Genomic DNA, 24,751 nt, shown 5'->3' with positions numbered 1-24,751 from the left:
TTTCATTATTCAAAGTGTAGGTAATGAATTTGTAAATAAACAGGGGGAAAAAACTTCTAAAAAATTTCAAAATCCACAGTTTTGATTGAAAGACTCAATCACTGAAATATTGTTTAATCCTGAGGTGTTATACACCTGTACATTCAGTACATATAAAAGTTTTTTGAAGTCATCAAGAGAATATCTGTATTCAGAATGAGTAAGTTAAGACAAGAGATCCACCATTATATAATCTTTATTCATTTTCATACTATGGATATTTTCCCTTCTTTTCTCTTTCTAACCCCTAAAATTGTATATTGGAAAATACCTCTCGAGAAATAGCAATAATCTTACTTTGTCAAATCAAAGATGAATGCCTGTTTCCCACTTTATTTATCATGCTTCCCAATAGGAGAGCGTATAGATGCCGCTTGGTCCATCCCTGCGTTCGTCTATTCATCCGTCCGTCAAAATATTTTCCGCAGCATAACAAAACAAGAGGCCCATGGACCTTAACAGTCATCCAACTATAAAGACCTATATATGAAAGAGGCAAAATAGGCATAATAGGCATAGTCATAAATTGCTCAAATACTCTACAGCAACCTGGTCCTTTTCGTTATTTCTAACACCTGTGACTTTGAAAGTGGGTCAATGTCATTCATATTAACAAAGTTGATCCTAGCGTGCTACAGGCCGAATATAATCATCCTTGGCCTTTTGGTTGTTGAGAAGAAGTCCTTTAAAGATATTAACTTATTTGATCCCTGCGACCTTTCAAATAGATCAAGGTCATTCCTATTAACTAGGGGTCAAATCAATTCTATGATTCCCCACTCTCCCCCCCATTCCTTTAAGAAAGAGAAGCATTTTGAAGAAAATTTTTTGTCTAACTTCCCCTTATGGCCCCCTCTTCCCCAAGTCCCAAAGAGTTGAATCAACTTTCTGAATGGCTCTCCACTCTCAATGATGTTTCACACCAAATCTTGTTGAAATCCATTCAAGCATCAAGAAAGAGTAGCATTTTGAAGGAAAATATTGTCTCACTTCCTAGGGGTTGAATTAGTTTTCTGAATTTTAGAAATGATTCCCAACTATCAATGTTTCACACCAAATTTGGTTGAAATCCATTCCAGCATTAAAAAAAAAAAGAGTAGTTTTGAAGCAAAAGATTGACTTATTTCCCCTACGAGTTAAATCAAAATTTCTGAACATAAGAAATTGCCTACCCTAACTGATGAATGAGACCAAAGCTTGTTAAAATCCATTCAGGCAGTAAGGAGGAGTAAGGTTTTAAATCTAATTCCAGCACTTCCATTTGGGGCCCCGTCCCTTGACCCCTAGGGGTCAAATAAAAATTCTAAATACAAGAAATCATTACCCTCACCCAATGATGCATCAGACCAAATTTGGTTGATATCCATCAAGGTATGAAAGAGTAGGTTTTAAAGAAAAGGTTTACACACAACAACAGCCCATTCTGGAAGCGCATGTCTTTGATGACCCTCAGTTCAAATACAGACAAAACACAACTACACTAGGGACTGAGTGGATTCTTAAAATGAGATCTACATATATATAAAATTTGAAAATCATTCATTGAGACCTTCTAAAGAAATAGTAAAATATTTCATAGTTGGAAATTGATGACGATCTAACTGTCATTTTCATAATCTGATCAGTCTCAAAATCAAAAGAAACAGTAATTATCAATTTTCTAGTCAGTCCCAAAATCAAAATTGCACAACTAGGGATCACAGGGAACGCACAATTTTGTTTTTAAAAAGATCCATCAAGAACTTCTCAAGAAATAACAATTAAAAGACTTCCTAAACAGTAGACCACCATCAGATCACAGACACAGTGCGATTTGAAAATTCCTTCAAGGAAAAATTGGAAAAGCAGAGTAAAAGCATTTACTATACACTTGTGACATGGTTCTGCATATGATAGTTCTCTAAATGTAAACAAAAACATATAAATTCTTCACAAACAACAAACATAAATCATCGGCTCATGATACCTGCATTTTTTTAATTAAGAATTTCGTCAAGATCTACAATTATTTTACAAAGGTTTCTCAAGAAAATGTGATCAAATTTTACAATCTGCTCGACCAACATGATTTCTGTATTAATAACAGGCATACTGAAAAACTTAAAACTTTTCATATCATAATGTAATCATATAATTTTTCTTAACAATGGATTAAACATTCGCCTTTCTAACTTTGACAATATGAGCAGGTGCTTGCAGTGTGTAAGTCATAAGCTATGCTTGAAAGTGCACAGATTTAATAATCTATATATTATTTATGTAAATATAACCTGTATGTACAAGAAAAGGTTCCTTTCCCTATCCCTGAAATATTTTTTTCAAATATGATTAAATCTTCAAATAATTATTAGCAATAAATTTTGTTTGGTACGTAACACCAACAATATTGTTATCACTGCCAGCTACAACTGACATTTTCCACATACATGTAACTTTTTGTGAAACCTCACAGGATGGAAACAGTTTTTTTTTCAATTATTTTATTAAGCAGCAATTTTTTTAACAAACTTCTGGATATACTTTTGATTCTTTATGAATTGTGAACATTTCTCTTACATCTCTTAAGAGGTTAAGCAGACAACAATAATCCTTATTTGAAATATTTCAAACGGAAATCCTTTTTTAGTATGTACTTATAGATCAATGTACATGGGTTATGAAACGACTACTGAAATTAACAAACTGTCTCCTCACCACATTCTTTCATCAATCTAAGACAGGAATGAAATCATTTTGGATGCGAGACATTTGATTGAAATAACTTGAATATTTTTTAAATGAATTTTTAATTTGATCGTTTTTACAATAAATGTTCATGTTCAAATTTCAATTTTTTAGAGTGTACAATTAATCAACTTTAAACCAGATACAAAGATTTTTAGGAACTAACTGTAAATGAAAGTTGTGAGATTTTAAAGGAATTTAAAAGATTTGGTACACAGTGACATCTTGGATGTTCAAACAATGGGATCCTGTGTTCTGTTATCTACATATCTTCATAAATAAAACCAAAATAATATATATATATATATATATATATATAATTTCAGAATTCCTAAAAAGAGAAATTCAAATGTTGTCACAAAACTTAAAACACAAAGAGACAAATTTTTTATAATGAATGTCACTTACTGTGCGATCTACTCCAACTTTTGTGTGTTAAGGAAATTTATTGACAGCCAGTGCTATTAACTTACCATTTCTCCGTATTGACAGCAGCAGAAATATGCCTCTTGTGTAATTGCAGAAATATTTTAAAATATACCATCCTAAATCATCAGTAACTCATGTCACATGAATTACTATTACATTTCAACAACTTTGTGGGAAACTTTTGAAACAAAATGCCAGGTCCACACCTATATGATAAAGCTAACAGTTTGTAATGTCACGACTGCACCAACAAGAGGCTTACCACGCATCTGTAAGTACCTGTAAACATCTATTATTTCGGAAACAACAATTTTCACTTAGTCTCTCACACAGAGCACATGCTTCCAGGCATCCCTTCCATGTCATACTCTTCAGATATACAACCTCACAATCCACATCAAAAATTTATGTCAACCAACTAGTGGCAATTATCACCACCTAGTAATATGTACAAAACAAAGGGAAATAACTGATGAAAAACTTCAGGAAAGGGAGGGTGACATACAACAATACTTCTAAAACCATTTCATGTAGCAAAACATAAATTAAACACAGCACTTACAACGATTCCTGCAAAAAGGTTTCAATTTTTTTAATACAAAGAAACTGTAGTATTTAGGACATTTTGATTTCTGAACAGAGAGTTAGCAAGACAACAAAATCTAGAGGTTATATAATAAAGGCTGTTCAAGATAAAACTTTTGAAACTCTTTGTCTCTATTTATTGTACAATATAAAAAAAAATGTCCACAAAATATATCTTATTGAAAAGTTAGACTAGCTATTATAGCTAATTAATTAAGTAACAAGCAACTGAGTGCCATTCTAGTAAAACATCTACTTGACCCCTGGACTATCATTTCATTACCAATACCTGAATTTCCTGCAGATAATTTTTAAGCAAATTATCAATGAAATTCCCTCAGTAGTATCCCTATACAAACCAGGAGTCAGGGGTAGGACAGATATTTGTTGGGAGAGAAAATATTTCTACAGATTTACTCCAAAAAATAAAAACATTTTTTCAAACAAAACATCAACATTCATTTGTGCTTAATAATCTAAATATTTACTACCACTTGCTAGTCTATGTAAAGAAATTCATTTATCAACAATTCAATTCAATGCTTAAAGACCGATAACCATCTAAAACGAGGTAAAAAAAGATACCTTTCATCAGTGTAGCCATATCTCAATATTACGGCTGCAGGTAAAAGAATTTGTGAAAACCTAAATATTTGTATTGCTATAATCTTCGACCAGATGACATAAGTTTGAAATCAAAATGAAATTTAATTGGCATAGAGTAAAAAATGCACCATTGTCTGTATGAAAACAGATTAAAAAAAAAAATTTGAATTAAGCTCACTTATGTGAAACTGACTGTGAATATGAGAGTAATATTACTTCTTTCTAATCCATCTGAACATAGCAAAGATATATTGACTTCCTTACAGCAGAACTATTCACTTTAAGGTAGAGAAATGCTTCACCAATGTTTTAACAGAGTTTTAGGAGGAAATTCAAGCAAGGGTTAATCTAGAATAAAAAGAAAACTATCTGCAGTGGAAAGGAAATTAAACTTTTGGGACTTCAGATTTTTTGGAAAGGGAAATTTTGGCCAATAAAAAAAATTACAAAATTTTCATCAGAATGGGCATGGGGTGTGGAATAAATATATGATATTCATAAAGATGAAAAAGATACCAAATTATTGAGATAAGATCAAATAATATTTTCTTAATGTTGGCATGATTTAAAGGATCTGAAATAGGTTTCCTGAGCTCCACACTTTCAGTAAATTTTTCTTGTTTCTGGTGCAACTTTTTTTCTTTTTTTTTTCTTCAAAGAGGAGGACATGCCACTTAGGAAATACACAATTATTCTTCTAGATTAACCCTTGCCAAGCTATTGTCAAAAAGTGACCTTTATATTTTTCACTTTGAAAAGAAATTTCTTTTCATCTGTCTGTCAGTCTGTCTTTCACAAATTGTTTGCAACATTTCATTTTGTGTAAAAAATTTATTTAAAAGGACAAAATAAAAACAAAATATTCAATTTCGAATAGGTTTTTTTCTTATATCTTTACATTTCTGGCTTTTTTCTCTCTTTTTCTTCACACCAGTTTTTTTCAATTGTATAATGATTATAAATAGATGAAGGATGCATCGTAAACAATTTTCAGGTTCCTCATGGAAAATAGGAACTTTGATTATGATAAAGGCACATTCAACTTTAAACATCCGAGTGCTATAGATAATTTTTTATGAGGGATGAGATACATATACAGAGAAACCTTTCTCATAAACAACTTTAAATTTCAGGCTGCCTTGCTATTCAGACTACTTCATCTCACCTCCCAGAACTGTTTCCTGTATGTCTGTGTAATGCTGGTTTTACTTTTAATACGTTCCGGTAATGGTACAATCTCTATGTACTTATTGTTATTTACTTGTTGTGATAAAACAGAAAAATGTTGTTTCTAGGAATTCTGAGTGGTCACTTTTGTTTATAGAACTGCTGTTCAGTCACCCAGGTGGACTTTACAACAGGGTTTCACTGTATCCCAATTATGATGAAGAGGAAATACCAAACATGATTATGGTTTAAAATGCTGTATACAGACTGACAGACAGACTTTCTAAGTTTGTCTTCTACGTCCCCCAAGACATCAACATCGTCATTTGAATGATGAAAGTTGGCAAATCAACAAAATCCATATAGCAGGCTCTCTGTGCAAAAAAACAGCACAAGTTGCACTTCCTGGATCCAAAAATGTCAGCATATCTATGGACAAATCAATATGTACAATCAGTGTCCGTGTCTCATCCATTGAGAAGGATTCCTCTTTGCACTGTTTCTAAGGAGGTATTCAACCCAGCACTATTTTTTCATTATGTGGCGAGTCTTCCTCCAGCACTAGTTAATGTCCATCAGTATTTAGTTAATAATCTTCAACACTTTCCCTATTCCAATGGTCTTTCCTGGGAAAACACAAAAGAAACACATTTTAATTGTATTACGAATACAAGTTTGTTTTGGTGTTAATATCCTCTGGGTAGATTCATACAAGGATGGTAGACACAAGATACACACATAGCATGATGGATACAAATACAGGGAACTGTAAATATATTTCCATTATCAAGATTTTATAAACCAACAGAGTTTTCCACGCTGCATCAATAAAACATTATTTCTTTGCTTTTATTGACTCAATTATTAATACAACTACAAGTACAGATTGGCGAAACAATATACACCAGCCCAATGCCCAAGAAATATTCAGGATTTATCAAAAAGATTACAAATGTTAACTACTAATAATGAGTCAAGATGTCAAATGAGAAAGCAGTGTTATCTGTAAATAGGGCACACACAGCTTTAACTCTTTCCGTACCATTTTTGTATATATACAACAAAAAAATGAGTTCCCTGATCCCCATTGTTGTACATATACAACAAAAATATGTGACGTCTTATCTCCATTAAGGTATACACACAAGAGACAGTGTGATGGCCTTTTTCTGATCAGTTGGTAAACAGCAGATGATAGACATATTACCAAATTAATTATCACTTAAATTGGGCTTCCTTAGTTTAGAAGAATTTGGTTGGTGAAAAGTATGCAATTTTTTATGTGATCTATTTTCTTCCAATCTTCCGCAAGTAGTTGCTAATTGGGTATCACTAATGTAAACAACATGGTGGCAAGAAAGTTTGCTGTGGCTGCTGAGGCTGTAACAGATAAAGAAAGTTGGACTGAACTCCTAGATTACAGTAATGATATTAGTGGATCCAACCTGGAAATTGTCTGAGGACTCTGAAAGTGTTGATGACATTCCACTTGCCCACATTAACCCAGTAGCGGGCTTCATAGACTGAGGTGGAGATGCTGGACACACCCACATTTTTTGTTCAGTCAGTATCTACCAACGACAAGGACCCAGGCTGTTCATGGGACAATAAACCCAGCACATGTTTCACTGATGTCTACTCACTGACTCCTCAATCTAATACAAACTCTCTCTGAATAAATGGCCCAGCTATTATGTTTGCTTTCTTCAAACACATATTTATAAAGTTTACATAAAAAAAATCGTGATAACTACTTTTCAATATCACAGTGTATCTTTTCCGTCAAAAGTATCTTTCTCTTTCACCACAAATGGCATATATCTTGTATAAGAGCCAGAGAAAATTTGTGAACCAGATCTGTCGAAATGTTCAACATGTAGCTTTGCAGGAAAGCCAGAAGAAATGATAGTTATGGGAATGGATGTTATGACAAAGAAACTTATTTAAGAATGTTTTCAGTAACTCAATGGTTCTTTGAGAACTACTAAATGTACTGACATTTTAATATCAAGCCAAAACGAAAAAAACATATATGAAATTGACAATAAATTGCAAAATTTAATGGGATGTAATTCTACAATATCTTTACATTTTTGAAGCCAATATACACTTTTTTTTTGGCATTGTTAAAAAAAATTATTCAGAAAAAAAATTATTGTATTGGTTTTTATCTATAAAAAATAAAAAGCTCTATTTTTCCCTGGGATTTTGAACATGTAATAGCATCACAAGTGAGATATAGAACAGGCTCCTGTATCTGAAAACAACTCAATCAAAAATCAAGGACTGGAATTTTTGCTCGAGTTGTTTACAGGTGCCTGTGGATCATGCCACATATATTGTGAATGATATTATCAGCTGATTATCATAGTTTTTAATTAATACAAATGACTGTTGAATGTGTGCTGAAACAGTCATTAAAACGACAAATGTCAGCTTCGTAAACACATCTATATTTGAACAATGTAAACAGCTGATTCCATCTAAATATTTTAAATCTGTCAAATTGCAAATTTGCAGCCAAAATATTAATAAAGTTGTGAAACACAAGTTATTACATATGCTTGCAATGATCAGAAATAAAACTGGGTTTATGTCCAACAAAGCTCGTACTTCCATAATCAAAAGAAACCCTGTTTCGGGCCTGGCTTGAAAATTGTGTTTGGCAGAAGTTTGCATGATAACAGGTTTTGACAAAAACTTTTTGATTTCTCTACTTTTAATAATCCTAATTCAGTGATAATGCTCCAAAAAAGAAGAAATACATGACTGTAACAACAGTACAAGAAATAACAAGGTAAGCTTGTGATTATCGGTATTTTCTAGAAGAATTACATCTCCTCTGAAACCCACATAAAAAATGCCATTTTTGCAAGCATGTGCAAGGGTTAGCCTAATTATGACTGTCTGTACAGAAACCAGAACTGGGATAGGGGTACAGAAAGAGTTAAAGAAATGGGAAGAGAACTGAAAGAAATCTCCAAGACAGGATTAAAATGCTGAAAAAAATAAAAGGCAATAACATTTTCATATATTGTTGGAACAATATGCTATTCACAAGAACAAAAGTTATGTTGTGGTACCAGGTACTCAAGCTGATCAATATCCAAAGAAATTGGTATTAAACTGAGGGAGCAGAAAAAAAAAAAATGAAAAAACGAAGGGCAGTAACTCTTCCCAAAACTGTATAATCACAATGCCATTAAGGAAAACAAAGGGCAAGCCCCATGATTGTCCTCTTACCTTCGTCGCGTAATGTAAAACGACCCATTTGTGGGAAATCCTTGAATGTCTCCAGGCAGATCATTCCACCGTTCACCTCAATACGAGCTATGGCTACTTGGTCCTGTTTTACAAAGCGAGGTTTCACTTGGGTTTTGTCACCAGTTTTTTTGTCAATTATACACAGAAGTGCGCGCAGTGTCACCTCCTCCGCACACGTATGAATATGCAGCACTGCACTGTATCCAGCACAGATGATTGATTTATGTTCAAGTATCACAATCTGTAACAGATTCAAAACAGATTAAACAACAATGAATTCATGACACTAACATATAATTCTCTTCATTGGTGCTACAATATCATATCATAATGTTGGAAATTATTTTTAATACTTTTGTACAAGTATGATTGAAATATGTTTTAATTTAAGGAAATTTAGAAACTGATACAATTTTATGAAGACTAGTGATGATAAGAGAGTGAAATTATGAAGTGAAGACAGACAACAGACATCTCTGACCTTTATTGGGATTACCTTAATATATTGGAGTATTCTGATAATTGGTGAAAATAAATAATGATATTCTACCAATGTAAAATTAAAATACTACCTGTTAAAAAGTAGGATTTGATATCCGTTGAGTTTGAAACAGTAACAGAGAAAGAGACATTAGTACCATGGTGGTTATATAAATCAGGAACATCCCTTTCCTTCTCAGACTCAGCAGTAACAACAATAACACTTACCTGAGCATCAAACACTTTCCCTGTGTTACATGGAGACTCCATCGGACAGAGCACAAAGCCTGGTGATATGTCCTAAAATAATAAGCAAAATCATTTCAATATCGTAGCAGATTCTAACACAGATAGCTAAATTCATGCACTTTATATTAGCCTGTGTACAGCGCAGTGCAATAAATACAATGTATGAAAACACCTGAAATGCATCTTCCATCAAATTTTAATAGTTCTTATTTTTAACAAACATTGTTATTCATGTTGCAATCAGATATTGTCATTATTATTCAATGATGAATCAAAGACATTTCCCCAATATTTACCAGAATCTTAAAAAGGATATGGCTGGCATTGGTTAGAACAAAACATACAATTGTAAGCTTGTAATGACCAATTCTAATTACTGATGGTGAACAAATGTCATTTACAGTAAAGAGAGGAGTCTACATGGTAACTTATCTCAGCCTTCACATGTCGTTACCACAGTGAACCCAAGCAACAAAAATAACTGAAACTTAAGGATGTAATAGGCTCTCTATCAATACCCGACGTTTGTCAACCTTTTAACTTTCTTACCTTCAACTAAACCTGTCTTATACCAAGGAGATACTGGGAAGTGACATGTAACAAATAAGGGAAACATATTCCTCCCCAGCACCACAACAGTAACCTATGTCAAAAGTATAATAATCCACAGCTGTTTCAACTGTTACAAAGAAGCACGCTACACCAGCCAAGCACCACAACAGTAACCTATGTCAAAAGTATAATAATCCACAGCTGTTTCAACTGATACAATGAAGCATGCCGCATCAGCCAAGCACAACAACAGCGACTGAACCTGGGTCTTTAGTGTAATAATCCACAGCTCTATCAACTGATACAATGAAGCATGCCGCATCAGCCAAGCACCACAACAGCGACTGAACCTGGATCTTAAGTGTAATAATCCACAGCTCTATCATCTGATACAATGAAGCATGCCGCATCAGCCAAGCACCACGACAGCGACTGAACCTGGATCTAAAGTGTAATAACCCACAGCTCGATCAACTGATACAAAGAAGCATACTACATCAGCCAAGCACTACAACAGCGACTGAACCTGGGTCTTAAGTGTAATAATCCACAGCTCTATCAACTGGTACAAAGAAGCATACTACATCAGCCAAGCACCACAACATTAACTGAACCTGGGTCTTAAGTGTAATAATCCACAGCTCTATCATCTGATACAATGAAGCATGCCGCATCAGCCAAGCACAACAACAGCGACTGAACCTGGGTCTTAAGTGTAATAATCCACAGCTCTATCAACTGGTACAAAGAAGCATACTACATCAGCCAAGAACCACAACAGCGACTGAACCTGGGTCTTAAGTGTAATAATCCACAGCTCTATCATCTGATACAATGAAGCATGCTCTGTCAGCTGAGTATTTAACACTTTATACACTACTTCCTTTCCTCTACTTTTCTTTCTCCACTAGAGACTCGTAATATTACAACCCGTGTGCCCATGCAAGAGAAAAAGCATTTCCACAGCGATCCTTGTCAGGAATATTTAACTAGAGTACCAGTCACAATCCAATTCTTAAGTACAAACATACTCACTTGGTCATGGAAATTTTATATAACTTCTCATTCTCCTATTTCTCTCATAATTTCTTCCAATACATATGCAGAAAATTGTTATCCAAAATGTTTACATTTCCCAAACTTTGTAAGGGTTTCTATATCTATAAACATTTCACGATGTGCTGAAGTCATCACTTTTGCCTGCTGTTTGGCATGCTTGCTGCCCTCGACTTATTCAATGATGCCCGCTACTGAACACCATAACACCTACCTCTTCTTCCACCCCTTGGACTTTGACTTTGAGATTTTCGCCTGGGTTAGCCAACTCTGTTTCTATTTCATCAGAGTACAGTTGATTAACTTTTACTATAGCCTGCAAAAGATTAATAAGATTGTAGTCAAATTCAATCAAGTTCATTAGACCAAAAAACCGATGCTCTGCAAATTCTGACCTGTTCAAGTCATCACCCTGTACAGTATGTTACCATTGCCTGTAGTCTCTTATCTACTATATAAGTATTTATCTTACCCTGGATCAGTCTACAATATGAATCTGTGTGAATATATCCCCCTGATCAGTCTACAATATGAATCTGTGTGAATATATCCCCCTGATCAGTCTACAATATGAATCTCTGTGAATATATCCCCCTGATCAGTCTACAATATGAATCTCTGTGAATTTATCCCCTGATTAATCTACAATATGAATCTCTGTGAATATATCCCCCTGATTAGTCTACAATATGAATCTCTGTGAATTTATCCCCCTGGATCAGTCTACAATATGAATCTGAATTTCTCCCCCTGATCAGTCTACGATATGAATCTGTGTGAATATATCCCCCTGATCAGTCTACAATATGAATCTCAGAAATTATCCCCCTGATCAATCTACAATATGAATCTGTGTGAATTTATCCCCTTGATTAATCTACAATATGAATCTGAATTTCTCTCCCTGATCAGTCTACGATATGAATCTGTGTGAATATATCCCTCTGATCAGTCTACAATATGAATCTCTGAATTTATCCCCCTGATCAGTCTACAATATGAATCTCTGAATTTATCCCCCTGATCAGTCTACAATATGAATCTGTGTGAATTTATCCTGATCAGTCTACAATATGAATCTGTGTGAATTTATCCCCTTGATTAGTCTACAATATGAATTTCCGTGAATTTATCCCCCTGATTAGTCTGCAATATGAATCTGTGTGAATTTATCCCCCTGATTAGTCTACAATATGAATCTGTGTGAATTTATCCCACTGATTAATCTACAATATGAATCTGTGTGAATTTATCCCCTTGATTAGTCTACAATATGAATTTCCGTGAATTTATCCCCCTGATTAGTCTACAATATGAATCTGTGAATTTATCCCCCTGATCAGTCTACAATATGAATCTCTGTGAATATATCCCCCTGATTAGTCTACAATATGATCTCTGATGACAATATGAATCTGTGAATTTATCCCCCTGATCAGTCTGCAATATGAATCTGTGTGAATTTATCCCCTTGATTAATCTACAATATGAATTTGTGTGAATTTATCCCCCTGATCAGTCTACAATATGAATCTCTGTGAATTTATCTCCTTGATTAATCTACAATATGAATTTGTGTGAATTTATCCCCCCTGATCAGTCTACAATATGAATCTGTGTGAATTTATCCCTCTGAATCTGTGTGAATTTATCGCCCTGATTAGTCTACAATATGAATCTGAATTTCTCCCCCTGATCAGTCTACGATATGAATCTGTGTGAATATATCCCTCTGATCAGTCTACAATATGAATCTCTGAATTTATCCCCCTGATTAGTCCCCCTATCAGTCTATATGAATCTGTGTGAATATCTATGAATCTGTGTGAATTTATCCCACTGATTAATCTACAATATGAATCTCTGTGAATATATCCCCCTGATTAGTCTACAATATGAATCTCTGTGAATTTATCCCCTGATCAATCTACAATATGAATCTCTGTGAATATATCCCCCTGATCAGTCTACAATATGAATTTGTGTGAATTTATCCCCCCGATCAGTCTACAATATCTCTGTATATGAATCTCTGTGAATATATCCCCCTGATCAGTCTATAATATGAATTTGTGTGAATTTATCCCCCCGATCAGTCTATAATATGAATTTGTGTGAATTTATCCCCCTGATTAGTCTACAATATGAATTTGTGTGAATTTATCCCCCTGATCAGTCTACGATATAAATCTCTTTGTACTTACTCTGTTTGGCATCACCATTAAAGACATGTTCTTGTTTATAACACCAGCCTCCAATTTCCCGAGTAAAAGTGTTCCCATATCCTTTAAAATCAAGTTATAAAATTTCAGGTAACAAAAGTACAATCTTAAGTAATTCATTTATAACATGGTTTCAATCATATAATGAAATAAATTTGAAAAGTTAACATTTCAATTCTGACTCGGACAACAGGCTGAGAAAGACATGGCACGTGAAGCTGGTAATTCACTAAACATGGGCAAGTTTTTTTTTCAGATATTCCAACATAAATACAAATTTATTACAATTAAATTGAAGGCTATCCCAGCAATATAAACCTGGAGTTGTGTAATGGGATAGATGTTTCACTAGAATAGACCTAACGAAGTACAACAAGAACTGTCATCCTGAGTATAACTAATACCCCCAAAGATTTACAGACCTCAGTAATTTGATCAAAAGTTGATGAAACAAAGTCAAAGACAGTTGAAAATTGGCATTCCCTAATACCTTTATTTACAAAATTAGGTAAAAAACAGACAATATCTAAATTGCAATTGATACGAGGTCACTATTTGCCTCAGCAGTTGTCATGACAATAAAACAAATGTAGTGATTTTTGGCATCCCCTTATACCTAAATATGGTCAAAATTGGGCAAATGTCTAAATTTTAACCAATCAAAGGCTATCATTTATCTTAGCCTGGTTGTCATAGTAATATAACACATACACTAATATATATACTTATATCCTTTGAATAACAAATTTGGTTTAAATCGGATAATTTGGTCTAAATCAGATAATTTTGGTAAAAATTGAATGACCAAACAGAGGCCAGGAATGTTTTGCCAGTGTCCATTTCTGAAACAATAATGTACCTGACTACAGCTTTTAATTTATGGACAGACGAATGACCTTCATTGTGAGGGACGTAATAATTGATATTTACTGCTACAAATATATGTTCATGTATGAACTGACACAGCTGACTAAGTGTACATGGACCTTTCCCACTTACCCTGTATTTATCCACAATAGGCATCCTAACAGGCATTTCTGTCGATCTGTTTAGAGAGTTCAGGTCATCTAGATAATCAATAAGTGATGGTCCTCTGAAAATGAAGTCGTCAGTGAAATCAATTATTGTTTTTTCTACATATGAATTTAAAATACTTGAGCCAGAATTATACATTACAAATTGTGGTCGAAAATGTTATGTTTTCAGCCTAATACAATCTTATAACATCATCAACACTTCATCCTGGAAACACTTTCAAATACATTTTACAAATGTCTCATTTGCAACATGGTTGAATTATTGAAGTTACTTAAGTTTACATGGACTTTTCATTTGTCAACCACAACAGCCTACCTGTACCATGGACAGACACTCTCATCAGGTACAAACTTCAGAAAGGCTCCTGTTAGCCCTGAGACTGGCATGAAATACAAATCTGTTTTAGGATTGAAGCCACACTTTTTCAGGTAGGGGATCAGTTTTTCCCTGCATTCGTTATATCTGTCAAGGAAAAAGAGGAATACACATTATATTTTAAATCAGCTGTATATTCTAAATTGAACTAATCTAAAGACTTGCTGTCACAGTCTTCAGTTTAAAGGAAAGAAGGTGGGGGGGAGCATTAATTCAAGTGATGTTATAAAGTTTCTGAACACATCAACAGTCATCAACACCTGTTATTGATACTGTGGTTTTGTACTATAATCCAGAATAACCGATTTCTATGTCTATATGGCAAAAAACCATGTCTTGTTATAAGCCCATCAATTCATCTGAGAAGAATTACTAATATATATACTATTTCTCTACTCTATCCACCTTTCAAATTACGAAATATTGTAATAGACGTAATATCTTGTAACTATGTTCTTCTGACTTGGAGATGTGAGTTAGTAATTGTTATTTGTAGACTTATACCTCTTGTATAAAGGGTATAAAAGGGATTGTTAGGTAATGGCTTTTATATATCAGAATTTATGGATCATTGGCGATCATGTAACAAACATCATAAGATTCATCATAAAAGTGTTCATAATGGAGGGAATTTACTGATTCACAAAGACAGGTGTGGACTTTTAAGAACCTCAGTTTACTATGCCTAGTATTAAGTCATATGACAAATGCAATATGCTGTCACCTTTGTCACTGTCTGAACCTGACAGCGGAGTTGAAGAGAGATAATCATAAGAATAGAAATGTATGTTGTTCTGTTCACAGAAGCCATCTTTGTTGATGAAGGGGAACTATGTATCAGAATAAGTAATTAGAGGTATAGTGATAAACTGTTCGAATTCTTTATGGAAGAGTGATTTAGAAAAATGTTGTACCAAATGGAATGCTTTATTATTTATGTTAAGAGTCCAAGTTGAATCAGTGCACTTCCAGTAACTCAAAGTTTATAAAATCTTTCTTAGGTTCTTATTTCTGATGAACAAGTGATAATTTAGTATTATTTTATGTGCAAATTGCTTATAAGCCAAATGGACAAAGGACCAGTAACAGTACTGGAGCCAATTGGTCAGATTTGAACATGTGACTTTGGAAAAGCTTCTAAGGCCATAAAATTTAACCTTACTAGTCAGATGTGCTCAGCCAGCGACTGTACTTACTTATCTGGCTTAGGATTCTATTTAATCTATTCTTACAAGTTAACGTCACCATTTAGCATAAATTAAAGTTGCATCATAAATGCCACAAAAGATTTTGCAAGCTTATCTCCTGCTCTGCTAGCAACTTTTACACAGAGTGATAGAGAGGAAAGCCACATGTTGTATAATTTAGAAGACTGCTCTTTAATAAATATATGGACTTTGAGTATTTCTTGAAGTTATTATTGACAAGTTATCACAAACTGATGGATGGTGCTTGGTATTCTTGCTACAGTATATAGCGTTATGGGGCTTATGGACCTCCCCAGTTAGATTTTGACATTTCTTTTGACTCAAAATAGCTTTTCTCAGTTGCAGCCTAGGTTTCTGTACTTCAGACCCCTAGCATCATTGACAAGTCCTACAAGGTCGAAAAAGCTGTCTGATGCTGTTTAATAATTCAGCTTTAAGGTACCTAAATCTCCAATTGTTTCCAAAAGTTCTATTGTCTTGCCTCTTTTTTTTACAATGCCTTCAGTCTTATTAATTTTTATTATACTCTTTCTGACTTTGCTTTCTTTTCAAATCCTCAACGGATTTCTTTTCTAATGTATATGTCTGTCCTGGAAAATGTTTTTCCTTTTCAAATATTGTTCCAGAAAATGTGTTTATCTTTTCCAATATTGTTCCTTGAAATACATTTTGCTTTTCCAATATATTTCCTGGAAATACGGTTTCCTTTTCCAATATATTTCCTGGAAATACGGTTTCCTTTTCCAATATTGTTCTTGAAATACATTTCATTTCTGATGTTGTTCCTGTTATTCCAAGTTGATCTTTTTTCATTACTGGACTATACCTCCTAACCTAATCTGTTAAAACCTTACCTCTCCTCTGACCATTGCACTGTGGGATCGTCCATCTTATTGATAACTATGACCAAGTGTTTAACGCCAGCAGTTTTAACCAACATAGCATGTTCTCTAGTCTGTCCACCTCTCTCAAAACCAGTCTCAAATTCACCTCGTCTCGCTGATATGACCTGCAAGTAAAAATTATCACAAATAGATCAATTATGACACCCAGAAACTTTTCAAAAACACTTAAAATATTTAAAGATGATTTGGAATATCTTTTTCTCAAATCAAACCCAAATTTCTCTTGAAGTCATTATTTCATAATACATTTCTTCAGGCAGCCTGCAGATATCAATTTTTTTAATCTTTTAAATTGTAAAGCCTGTGGGTAATACCCAAGAAATAATAGTTCAATTGCCTCTTACATCATTATTGCCTCAGAAATCGAAAGTAGAATCCAAGTCCCCATTTTATTGTCAGAGTAAACAAATTGGCATAAGCCAGTCAATTTCCATCGAGTATGTTGTTATTTTTATAAATGAAAATGCTTTTGTTGGCCAATTCCTATATATGACCATGCCTAACAGTGTGTTTCATGTCTTCTCCAGATGCCACCAAGGAAAGAAGGCATATTTACCATCTCAAGACATCATTAAGGATATGGGGGCACTTTTTTGGGACTTCTCAAGATGTCATGAGAAAGAGTTATATGATCAGATGTACAGATCGTAACAACTTACCAAAACAGCCAGGTCAGCCTGTGATGCTCCTCCAATCATGTTGGGTACAAAACTTTTGTGACCTGGGGCATCTAATATTGTGAAATGTTTACTTGGGGTTTCGAAGTATGCTCTTCCAACTTCAACTGTCTTGCCTTTCTCTCGTTCTTCTGAATTTGTATCCAGTGCCCATGAAAGGTACCTAAATATAAGAAAAATTGATAAAAACAAAAAAATCTTTAACCCATAATAGGTACCTAAACAGACAATATATTATTGTTCAAATTGAAAACATTGATCCAAACAAAAATAGCAGACTTTTAAGGTATGTGAAACCCTTATAAAAAATTTAGTACTGACCATGTTTCTCGGTTTTTCTCTTTGGCTTCTCGTTCATATTTCTCCAGTGTTCTTTTATCAACCATTCCAGTTAAATACCTGAAAAAATCATTCACAATTTCATGCAATCAAAAGTCAGAATCAAATTACTAAAATTACTGGAAGTCTGAACATGTTGATGGTATATAAATGTTACTTTAAATGCGAGATATAATCCATCACATACAAAAACAATGAAACACATAAATAGAAGATGACTATCAACAGCTAAATTAAAAATTTTGAGTACAGTTTCCATTTGATAAGTGAAATTTGTGCAAAATGTTTTTAAATTTAGTAAAAAAAAGGTGTATTGTGGACATGATATCCACAACGGTATTGATTATTTTGAACTATGTTTTCCAAAGTTTTTACGACTATTACTGTCACTGATTGCCGACTTTCAGATAGACCTCTAAGAATAGAGGTCAACGATCCCATAATTTTGTGTGTCTTACCATACTGTCCCGCCTTGATGAGTCCTCTATCAGTTTCTATTGCGAAACTGACGCAAACCTTAATCTGTATATGTTCATGAACACCTAGTCTCTCAATATTGGCAATTATTTTAATTATGATTGATTGTCTCATTGTGACACTGTTTTGAAAAGATAGCCACTTTGTTTATAGCATACCACTGCTGCCAGGGGTCACTGATAAATCGTTGGAATATTTCTACCAATCACAAAGCTAGGATTAGTAATAACAGCTAGTTCCAAAGGATGTGACAATAGGCTGAAACCATAACTGCATTTCGTTTAGCCTGAAAACTGTTTCAAAATTTGGCTCATGTCATGTCACATGTACGGTCATTTAATTCTTCATTAATCCATTAACTTAACAAAGAATGAATTAAGTTTCTTACATAATATGGCCACCAATCGTTGATTTCCCAGCATCTGAAACAATGAATCAAGTTTAACATACAGGTGTCTTATGCATAATCCCTCTCTCTAGAATCAAACATTACACCACATAAACAAAACAACAAAACCAAAAAAGTTCTTAATTGCAATGATCACTATCCCTCCTGTTGGCCCAGACTTCTAAGTAGTGGGATTCTGAAGATAGCACTTTACAAATGAATCTAGTATTATTCCTCTAACAATTTTCATAATCAATATTTCTGGCTCAAAGTACAGTTTTTTCTCTACTTACCAACATGTCCAATGAAAACCACATTGATGTGCTCCTTCTTCACCTCAACTTCTTGTGGTCCGGAGTTTCCTTTTTTGGTATCGGCTATGGGTTTAACCACCACTTCTTCCGAGTCCTCCTCATCTTCTGCTGCCCAATCGTCACCTACTCAATCATATCAATGTTATAGGTATGATTTATACTGCCATGTCATTATCTACTCAATTGTACCAATGTGATGTTATAGGTATCAATGTGATGTTATAGATATCAATGTGGTGTTATAGATATCAATGTGGTGTTATAGATATCAATGTGATGTTATAGATATCAATGTGGTGTTATAGATATCAATGTGGTGTTATAGGTATCAATGTGATGTTATAGATATCAATGTGATGTTATAGATATCAATGTTATAGATATCAATGTGATGTATCAATGTGATGTTAAAGATATCAATGTGATGTTATAGATATCAATGTGATGTTATAGATATCAATGTTATAGATATCAATGTGATGTTATAGATATCAATGTGATGTTATAGATATCAATGTGGTGTTATAGATATCAATGTGATGTTATAGATATCAATGTGGTGTTATAGATATCAATGTGGTGTTATAGATATCAATGTGATGTTATAGATATCAATGTGATGTTATAGATATCAATGTGATGTTATAGATATCAATGTGATGTTATTGATATCAATGTGGTGTTATAGATATCAATGTGATGTTATAGATATCAATGTTATGTTATAGATATCAATGTGATGTTATAGATATCAATGTGATGTTATAGATATCAATGTGATGTTATAGATATCAATGTGGTGTTATAGATATCAATGTGATGTTATAGATATCAATGTGATGTTATTGATATCAATGTGGTGTTATAGATATCAATGTGATGTTATAGATATCAATGTTATAGATATCAATGTGATGTATCAATGTGATGTTATAGATATCAATGTGATGTTATAGATATCAATGTGGTGTTATAGGTATCAATTTGATGTTATAGATATCAATGTTATAGATATCAATGTGATGTATCAATGTGATGTTATAGATATCAATGTGGTGTTATAGGTATCAATGTGATGTTATAGATATCAATGTGGTGTTATAGGTATCAATGTGATGTTATAGATATCAATGTGATGTTATAGATATCAATGTGATGTTATAGGTATCAATGTGATGTTATAGATATCAATGTGATGTATCAATGTGATGTTATAGATATCAATGTGGTGTTATAGATATCAATGTGGTGTTATAGATATCAATGTGATGTTATAGATATCAATGTGATGTTATAGATATCAATGTGGTGTTATAGATATCAATGTGGTGTTATAGATATCAATGTGGTGTTATAGATATCAATGTGATGTTATATGTATCAAAGTGATTTTATAAGAAAAAGTTGTACAACACTATTTACAAAATATTTCACTTTTTTTCACAAACAGAAAATCTCTATAAAGCCAGTTCCATAATAAAATGTGTGTGGCAGGGGATTGAGACTGATTGGCTAAATTATTATCTCACATTACTGTGCCAACTATGACAACATACTTCCTTTCCTTGCAAACTTCCAGCATATTTATAGCAACTAGTAGATTATTAATCTATAAAATCTATAAAACATTAACATAATCAAATAATTTGCCATTTCAAATTTGCCTGACAATTTTGTGGGTGGCTGTGATGATGACATGGTAAATTCAATCCTGTAGGGGTTGGCTTTAAGTAACAAATTTAATTAGGGGAGTGATTAAGGTTTGGCAAAAACTCTATTGTATATTTTCATGGGTATTGGAATTAATTTTATTGCGTGGGTGGTTGGGGTTAAAAACACACAAACATGTGGTAGTCCCCGAACAGTACCAATTGCAGAAAAAAAGGAAATACTTTCTTAGGAAATGGAAAGGTATTATGGATTTTCTATTCAGTTTTGGAAAAACATCATTTTTAGATACAGAAAACGATTGGGGGGTTAAAATCACAGATTTAAGAGGGCATTTTTCCCATTGATATTTTAAAATTGTCCATTATGATAAATTTCCAGCAACACCAATAATTTCATTTGGGTTGAGCTTTATTTACCTGCTGGTTCCTGCTCTGTTTCCATGTTCTCATCACCTACAGCATTACCAGACTCATCAGTAGGTGTGCCTTCATTTGGAGTTGCATCTGACCAAAGAAAAGATCAAACAGAAATGCAATGATACTGATGTAACACTGGGAAAACTTTTGGACTTTTCTGATGAGATTAAGATTTTTCACTCTGCACAGGTTGTCAAAATATAAATATTAGTCATTTAGAAGTTGATTCATCATATATACCTTTTACTATACAAATTTTACATGCCCACAACACACTATCATAACAAACCAGTTAAAAATTCTACTTCAGTTCTGACTTAAGGTGTAGTTCTTACTAAGCCTCCAACTCAAAATACACCATCAGACAAAATTACAATAAAGGGCTAAATGCTAAAAATTATTCTTAGAATACATTTGTATTCATTCCTGTTCTGTCAAAGCCTAAACATAACTAGTTAATTCCTCCAAGCTAGTTTATTTTTTAAATCTCTTAAAAACCACACACACACATACTCGCTCACTCACACCTCACATATCTATCCTTCACTCTTTCAAAACCATCTAAAAGAAACATACAAGTTCAATTTTTATCATGCACTCCATAATCTGTGTACAACATGGTGCCATGGCAGATCAGAAAGGACACAAAGAAATGGGTCATTTTCATATGCATGCCCCATACAAATTGAAAGGTCTCTTCCCTCTTCACAATACCAATTTACTCGCCCAAAAAAAGCCTTTCCCATTTCAATCTGTTTATTTTGTTTACCACGCCTCAAATCAGAGGAGTATAATCTCACTGGTATAATCCTTCAAGCACTTGTTCAGAAGTTCAGTCAAAAAATTGTAAATATTTCATAATCAATGGTGTCACTACATCAAAGTTATAACTTTGCAGAAATTTTATTTTAAAAAAAGCAGCAAAAGTTACTGAAAGTGCTAAAGGCTCAGAAAGTGCATTTATTTCTATTTGGTTTATTTTTCCAATATCATACATCATAACTTTGGGAAAGTATCTTGGGTACCATCAGATCTTGTAAGTCACATGATCAAGTTCATACCCTTATTTTCCAAGCAATTGACAAGTTCTTTCCATAACTGTCACTTGAATTCCAACCAAAGTTTAGCTGGCCGATTTACCTCCCCTTTATAGGCATTTAATGCCATGTCTTATGTGGAGATCTTTTTATCTGTGTGCTGCATACATTTGAAAATGATGCATTCTTTCCATGATTATAGCTTAAATGTTCAAACTGGCACAGGTTGCTTATTTCTCTCATTTTTTAAAAGGGCTATAGCTCTGACATTCAGCAAATCAATAATAACAATTCAGACTAATCAGGGATGTATATAACCGAGGGAAAAGAAACTTCCTTTATCATTTTATAATGCTATAGTAAAGACATTCAAGTTAATTAGCCTTACTGTGCTTATAAACCATTTTTCTCCAAAAGTTTCAGCAAATCTTTTTTTCAAAAAAAGAGAGTAAAAAGCTTAAATTTCAAATTGGTTGTGACAAACAATTTCTAGCAACGCTTGATATCTATAACTTAAAAAAAAATGCATGTTTAAGCTATTTACAACTGAAATACTACCTTATACCAAAATTATGAATTATCATCCCTATATAAACAGCATTAAAAGTCAGAGTACTTTCCCTATTTTTAGTATTACTTTTGTTATGAAAATGTGATGTGTTTCTCATCGGTTGACAAAATGACTAAGGTCAGACTCGTCAATACAAAGTTCTAGTAACATCAGTATGGGGCATAAGTAAATAAGATTAGATAACAAATGAGATGGGGAAGGGGTTTCGGTGACTTTACTGCTCAGTGAACAAACATAAAATCCAAAGAAGTCTCAAATGGGATTGATTTCTCTTATTCATCTTAGTCCCTGGACTAATCCATAATTCAACATAAAAAATATATTTTCCTTACAGTTTGATCATTAAATAGTTAATCACTTATCTAGTTCGAATCAGAATGAGTGATGGTTATAAATTTAGTAGTCATTCCCATCTGGAGTTAGTTGCCATCATCCCAGAACAGGTGTGTTTCCTTGTTAGATATATAAACTTCAAACTCAAAGGCCTCTCTCGTTCTTATAAACCCAAATAGAGACTCCGCGTAACGTTGTAATACTTATAGACTTTAGTGATGTAATAAGTGGCAAATGTACATTGATATACAGTTTAAGTGCGTTTAGGCAAAGCATCTGTTGTACAACAAACCATATGTCTTGACAGAACCCATCCAACACTCAACCATTTTATCACCAATTGTAAACACGTTCACAGATTCAATCCAATTCAAACAAAAATGTAATTGATAATCCGTTGATAACCGCATTAACTCATAAAGAAATGGTATTTTCAATCGCCAGTACCGTCTGTTTTTGATGCGACGGGGACGAACTCCGTAGCAAACACATTTTGGCCTGGGACGAAAGGAGCCGCATTGACGTTCAGAAATGACAGGGGTTGAGCTAATTCTTTTCCAGGATCGGTTTCATTTTGACTATCAATTTCCTGATCCCAGGAGTCAGGAGCCCCATTATCTCCATTTTCTGTAGCCATTTGTATCCCTGTGTTGATATTTTCACAATAAACTGGGATGTCAAAAGGGATTGCAACACTTCCCACCGCGTGGAGATTCGATCTGACGTCACTTCTGCTTTTACATGCGCACTTCCTGAAGTTCTTTTATTTTCCTTCTTGGAATTACAAATATGATAACAAAACTTCTAGCTAAACGTCGTCTCATAAATTTAAATAAATAGCAGAAGGAAATAAATATTACTAATGGACCAAAGAAAACATATAAACTCGAAAGGTGATAAAAAGCTACGAAACTACTATATGGCATTTAATTGTTTAGCTTATGTAAATTGGCGGGAAAATATGAAGCCATTTAAATGTTTGGCTATTCACTATTCAACTTCTTTTTTTACGATATATTCCGCAACGTAACGATAATTATTTCTAATAGGAAGCAACCTACATACACGACCGAATTGGAAATAATAAGATACAACATCGTTACACCCAATCCAAGTCATAACTAAGTCACTGTCCATTCAACCGTTTTAGTTCTGATACTAAAAATTATCAAATGTTTTATCTAATTTTCACTTAAGCTGAAGTTTTCTAAGAAAGAGTATTTTATATCCAGTTACTATGTGATTTAAAGTAAAATTCTGTGTTCAAAATTGGTCACTTGACACGATGTATGCTATAATCAGGGACCTATATACGTCCCTGCTATAATGGAGGTGCAAATCATAGGTTATCTTGTAAAGAAAAAACACCTTATACAGATCTATAAATAAGATATGTCACACAATTAATAAGGTGCCATTTCATATACTTTTGTCAAGTACTGGATTTGCATTGTTTCAAATCATGAATAATGTCAACTTAGCTTATTATATAACACGCACTGTTGAATTTATTTACGATACAGAGATCATTTTTATATTAAAACCTCTGCTAGGATTCCGACTCTGACTTACTACTCTTACGCTCAACCGATCGATCAACCCAAAAGCTTTTCATTCGGAGGATAGTAT

General features: G+C 33.6%; 1 protein-coding gene across 1 annotated transcript; it reads right to left on the bottom strand.

The window, feature by feature from the left end:
* Nucleotides 1–1,995: 1,995 nt before the first annotated feature.
* Nucleotides 1,996–23,824, bottom strand: LOC132548759 (eukaryotic peptide chain release factor GTP-binding subunit ERF3A-like). The gene is made up of 14 exons (XM_060212639.1): nt 23,570–23,824; nt 21,182–21,268; nt 19,074–19,217; nt 18,781–18,814; nt 17,898–17,975; nt 17,559–17,739; nt 16,849–17,003; nt 14,727–14,873; nt 14,373–14,466; nt 13,356–13,436; nt 11,366–11,467; nt 9,523–9,594; nt 8,794–9,055; nt 1,996–6,176 (listed from the first exon to the last, which is right to left on the bottom strand). Exons 1-14 carry the CDS (start codon nt 23,757–23,759, stop codon nt 6,133–6,135), a joined length of 1,671 nt encoding a protein of 556 aa, XP_060068622.1. The 5' UTR covers nt 23,760–23,824; the 3' UTR covers nt 1,996–6,132.
* Nucleotides 23,825–24,751: the final 927 nt, after the last annotated feature.

Source organism: Ylistrum balloti, unplaced genomic scaffold, assembly GCF_031769215.1.
Source record: "Ylistrum balloti isolate Yb309-2 unplaced genomic scaffold, AGI_CSIRO_Ybal_v1 Utg370026, whole genome shotgun sequence".
Lineage (NCBI taxonomy): Eukaryota > Metazoa > Mollusca > Bivalvia > Pectinida > Pectinidae > Ylistrum > Ylistrum balloti.
This window is presented reverse-complemented; position numbering and strand designations above follow the sequence as displayed.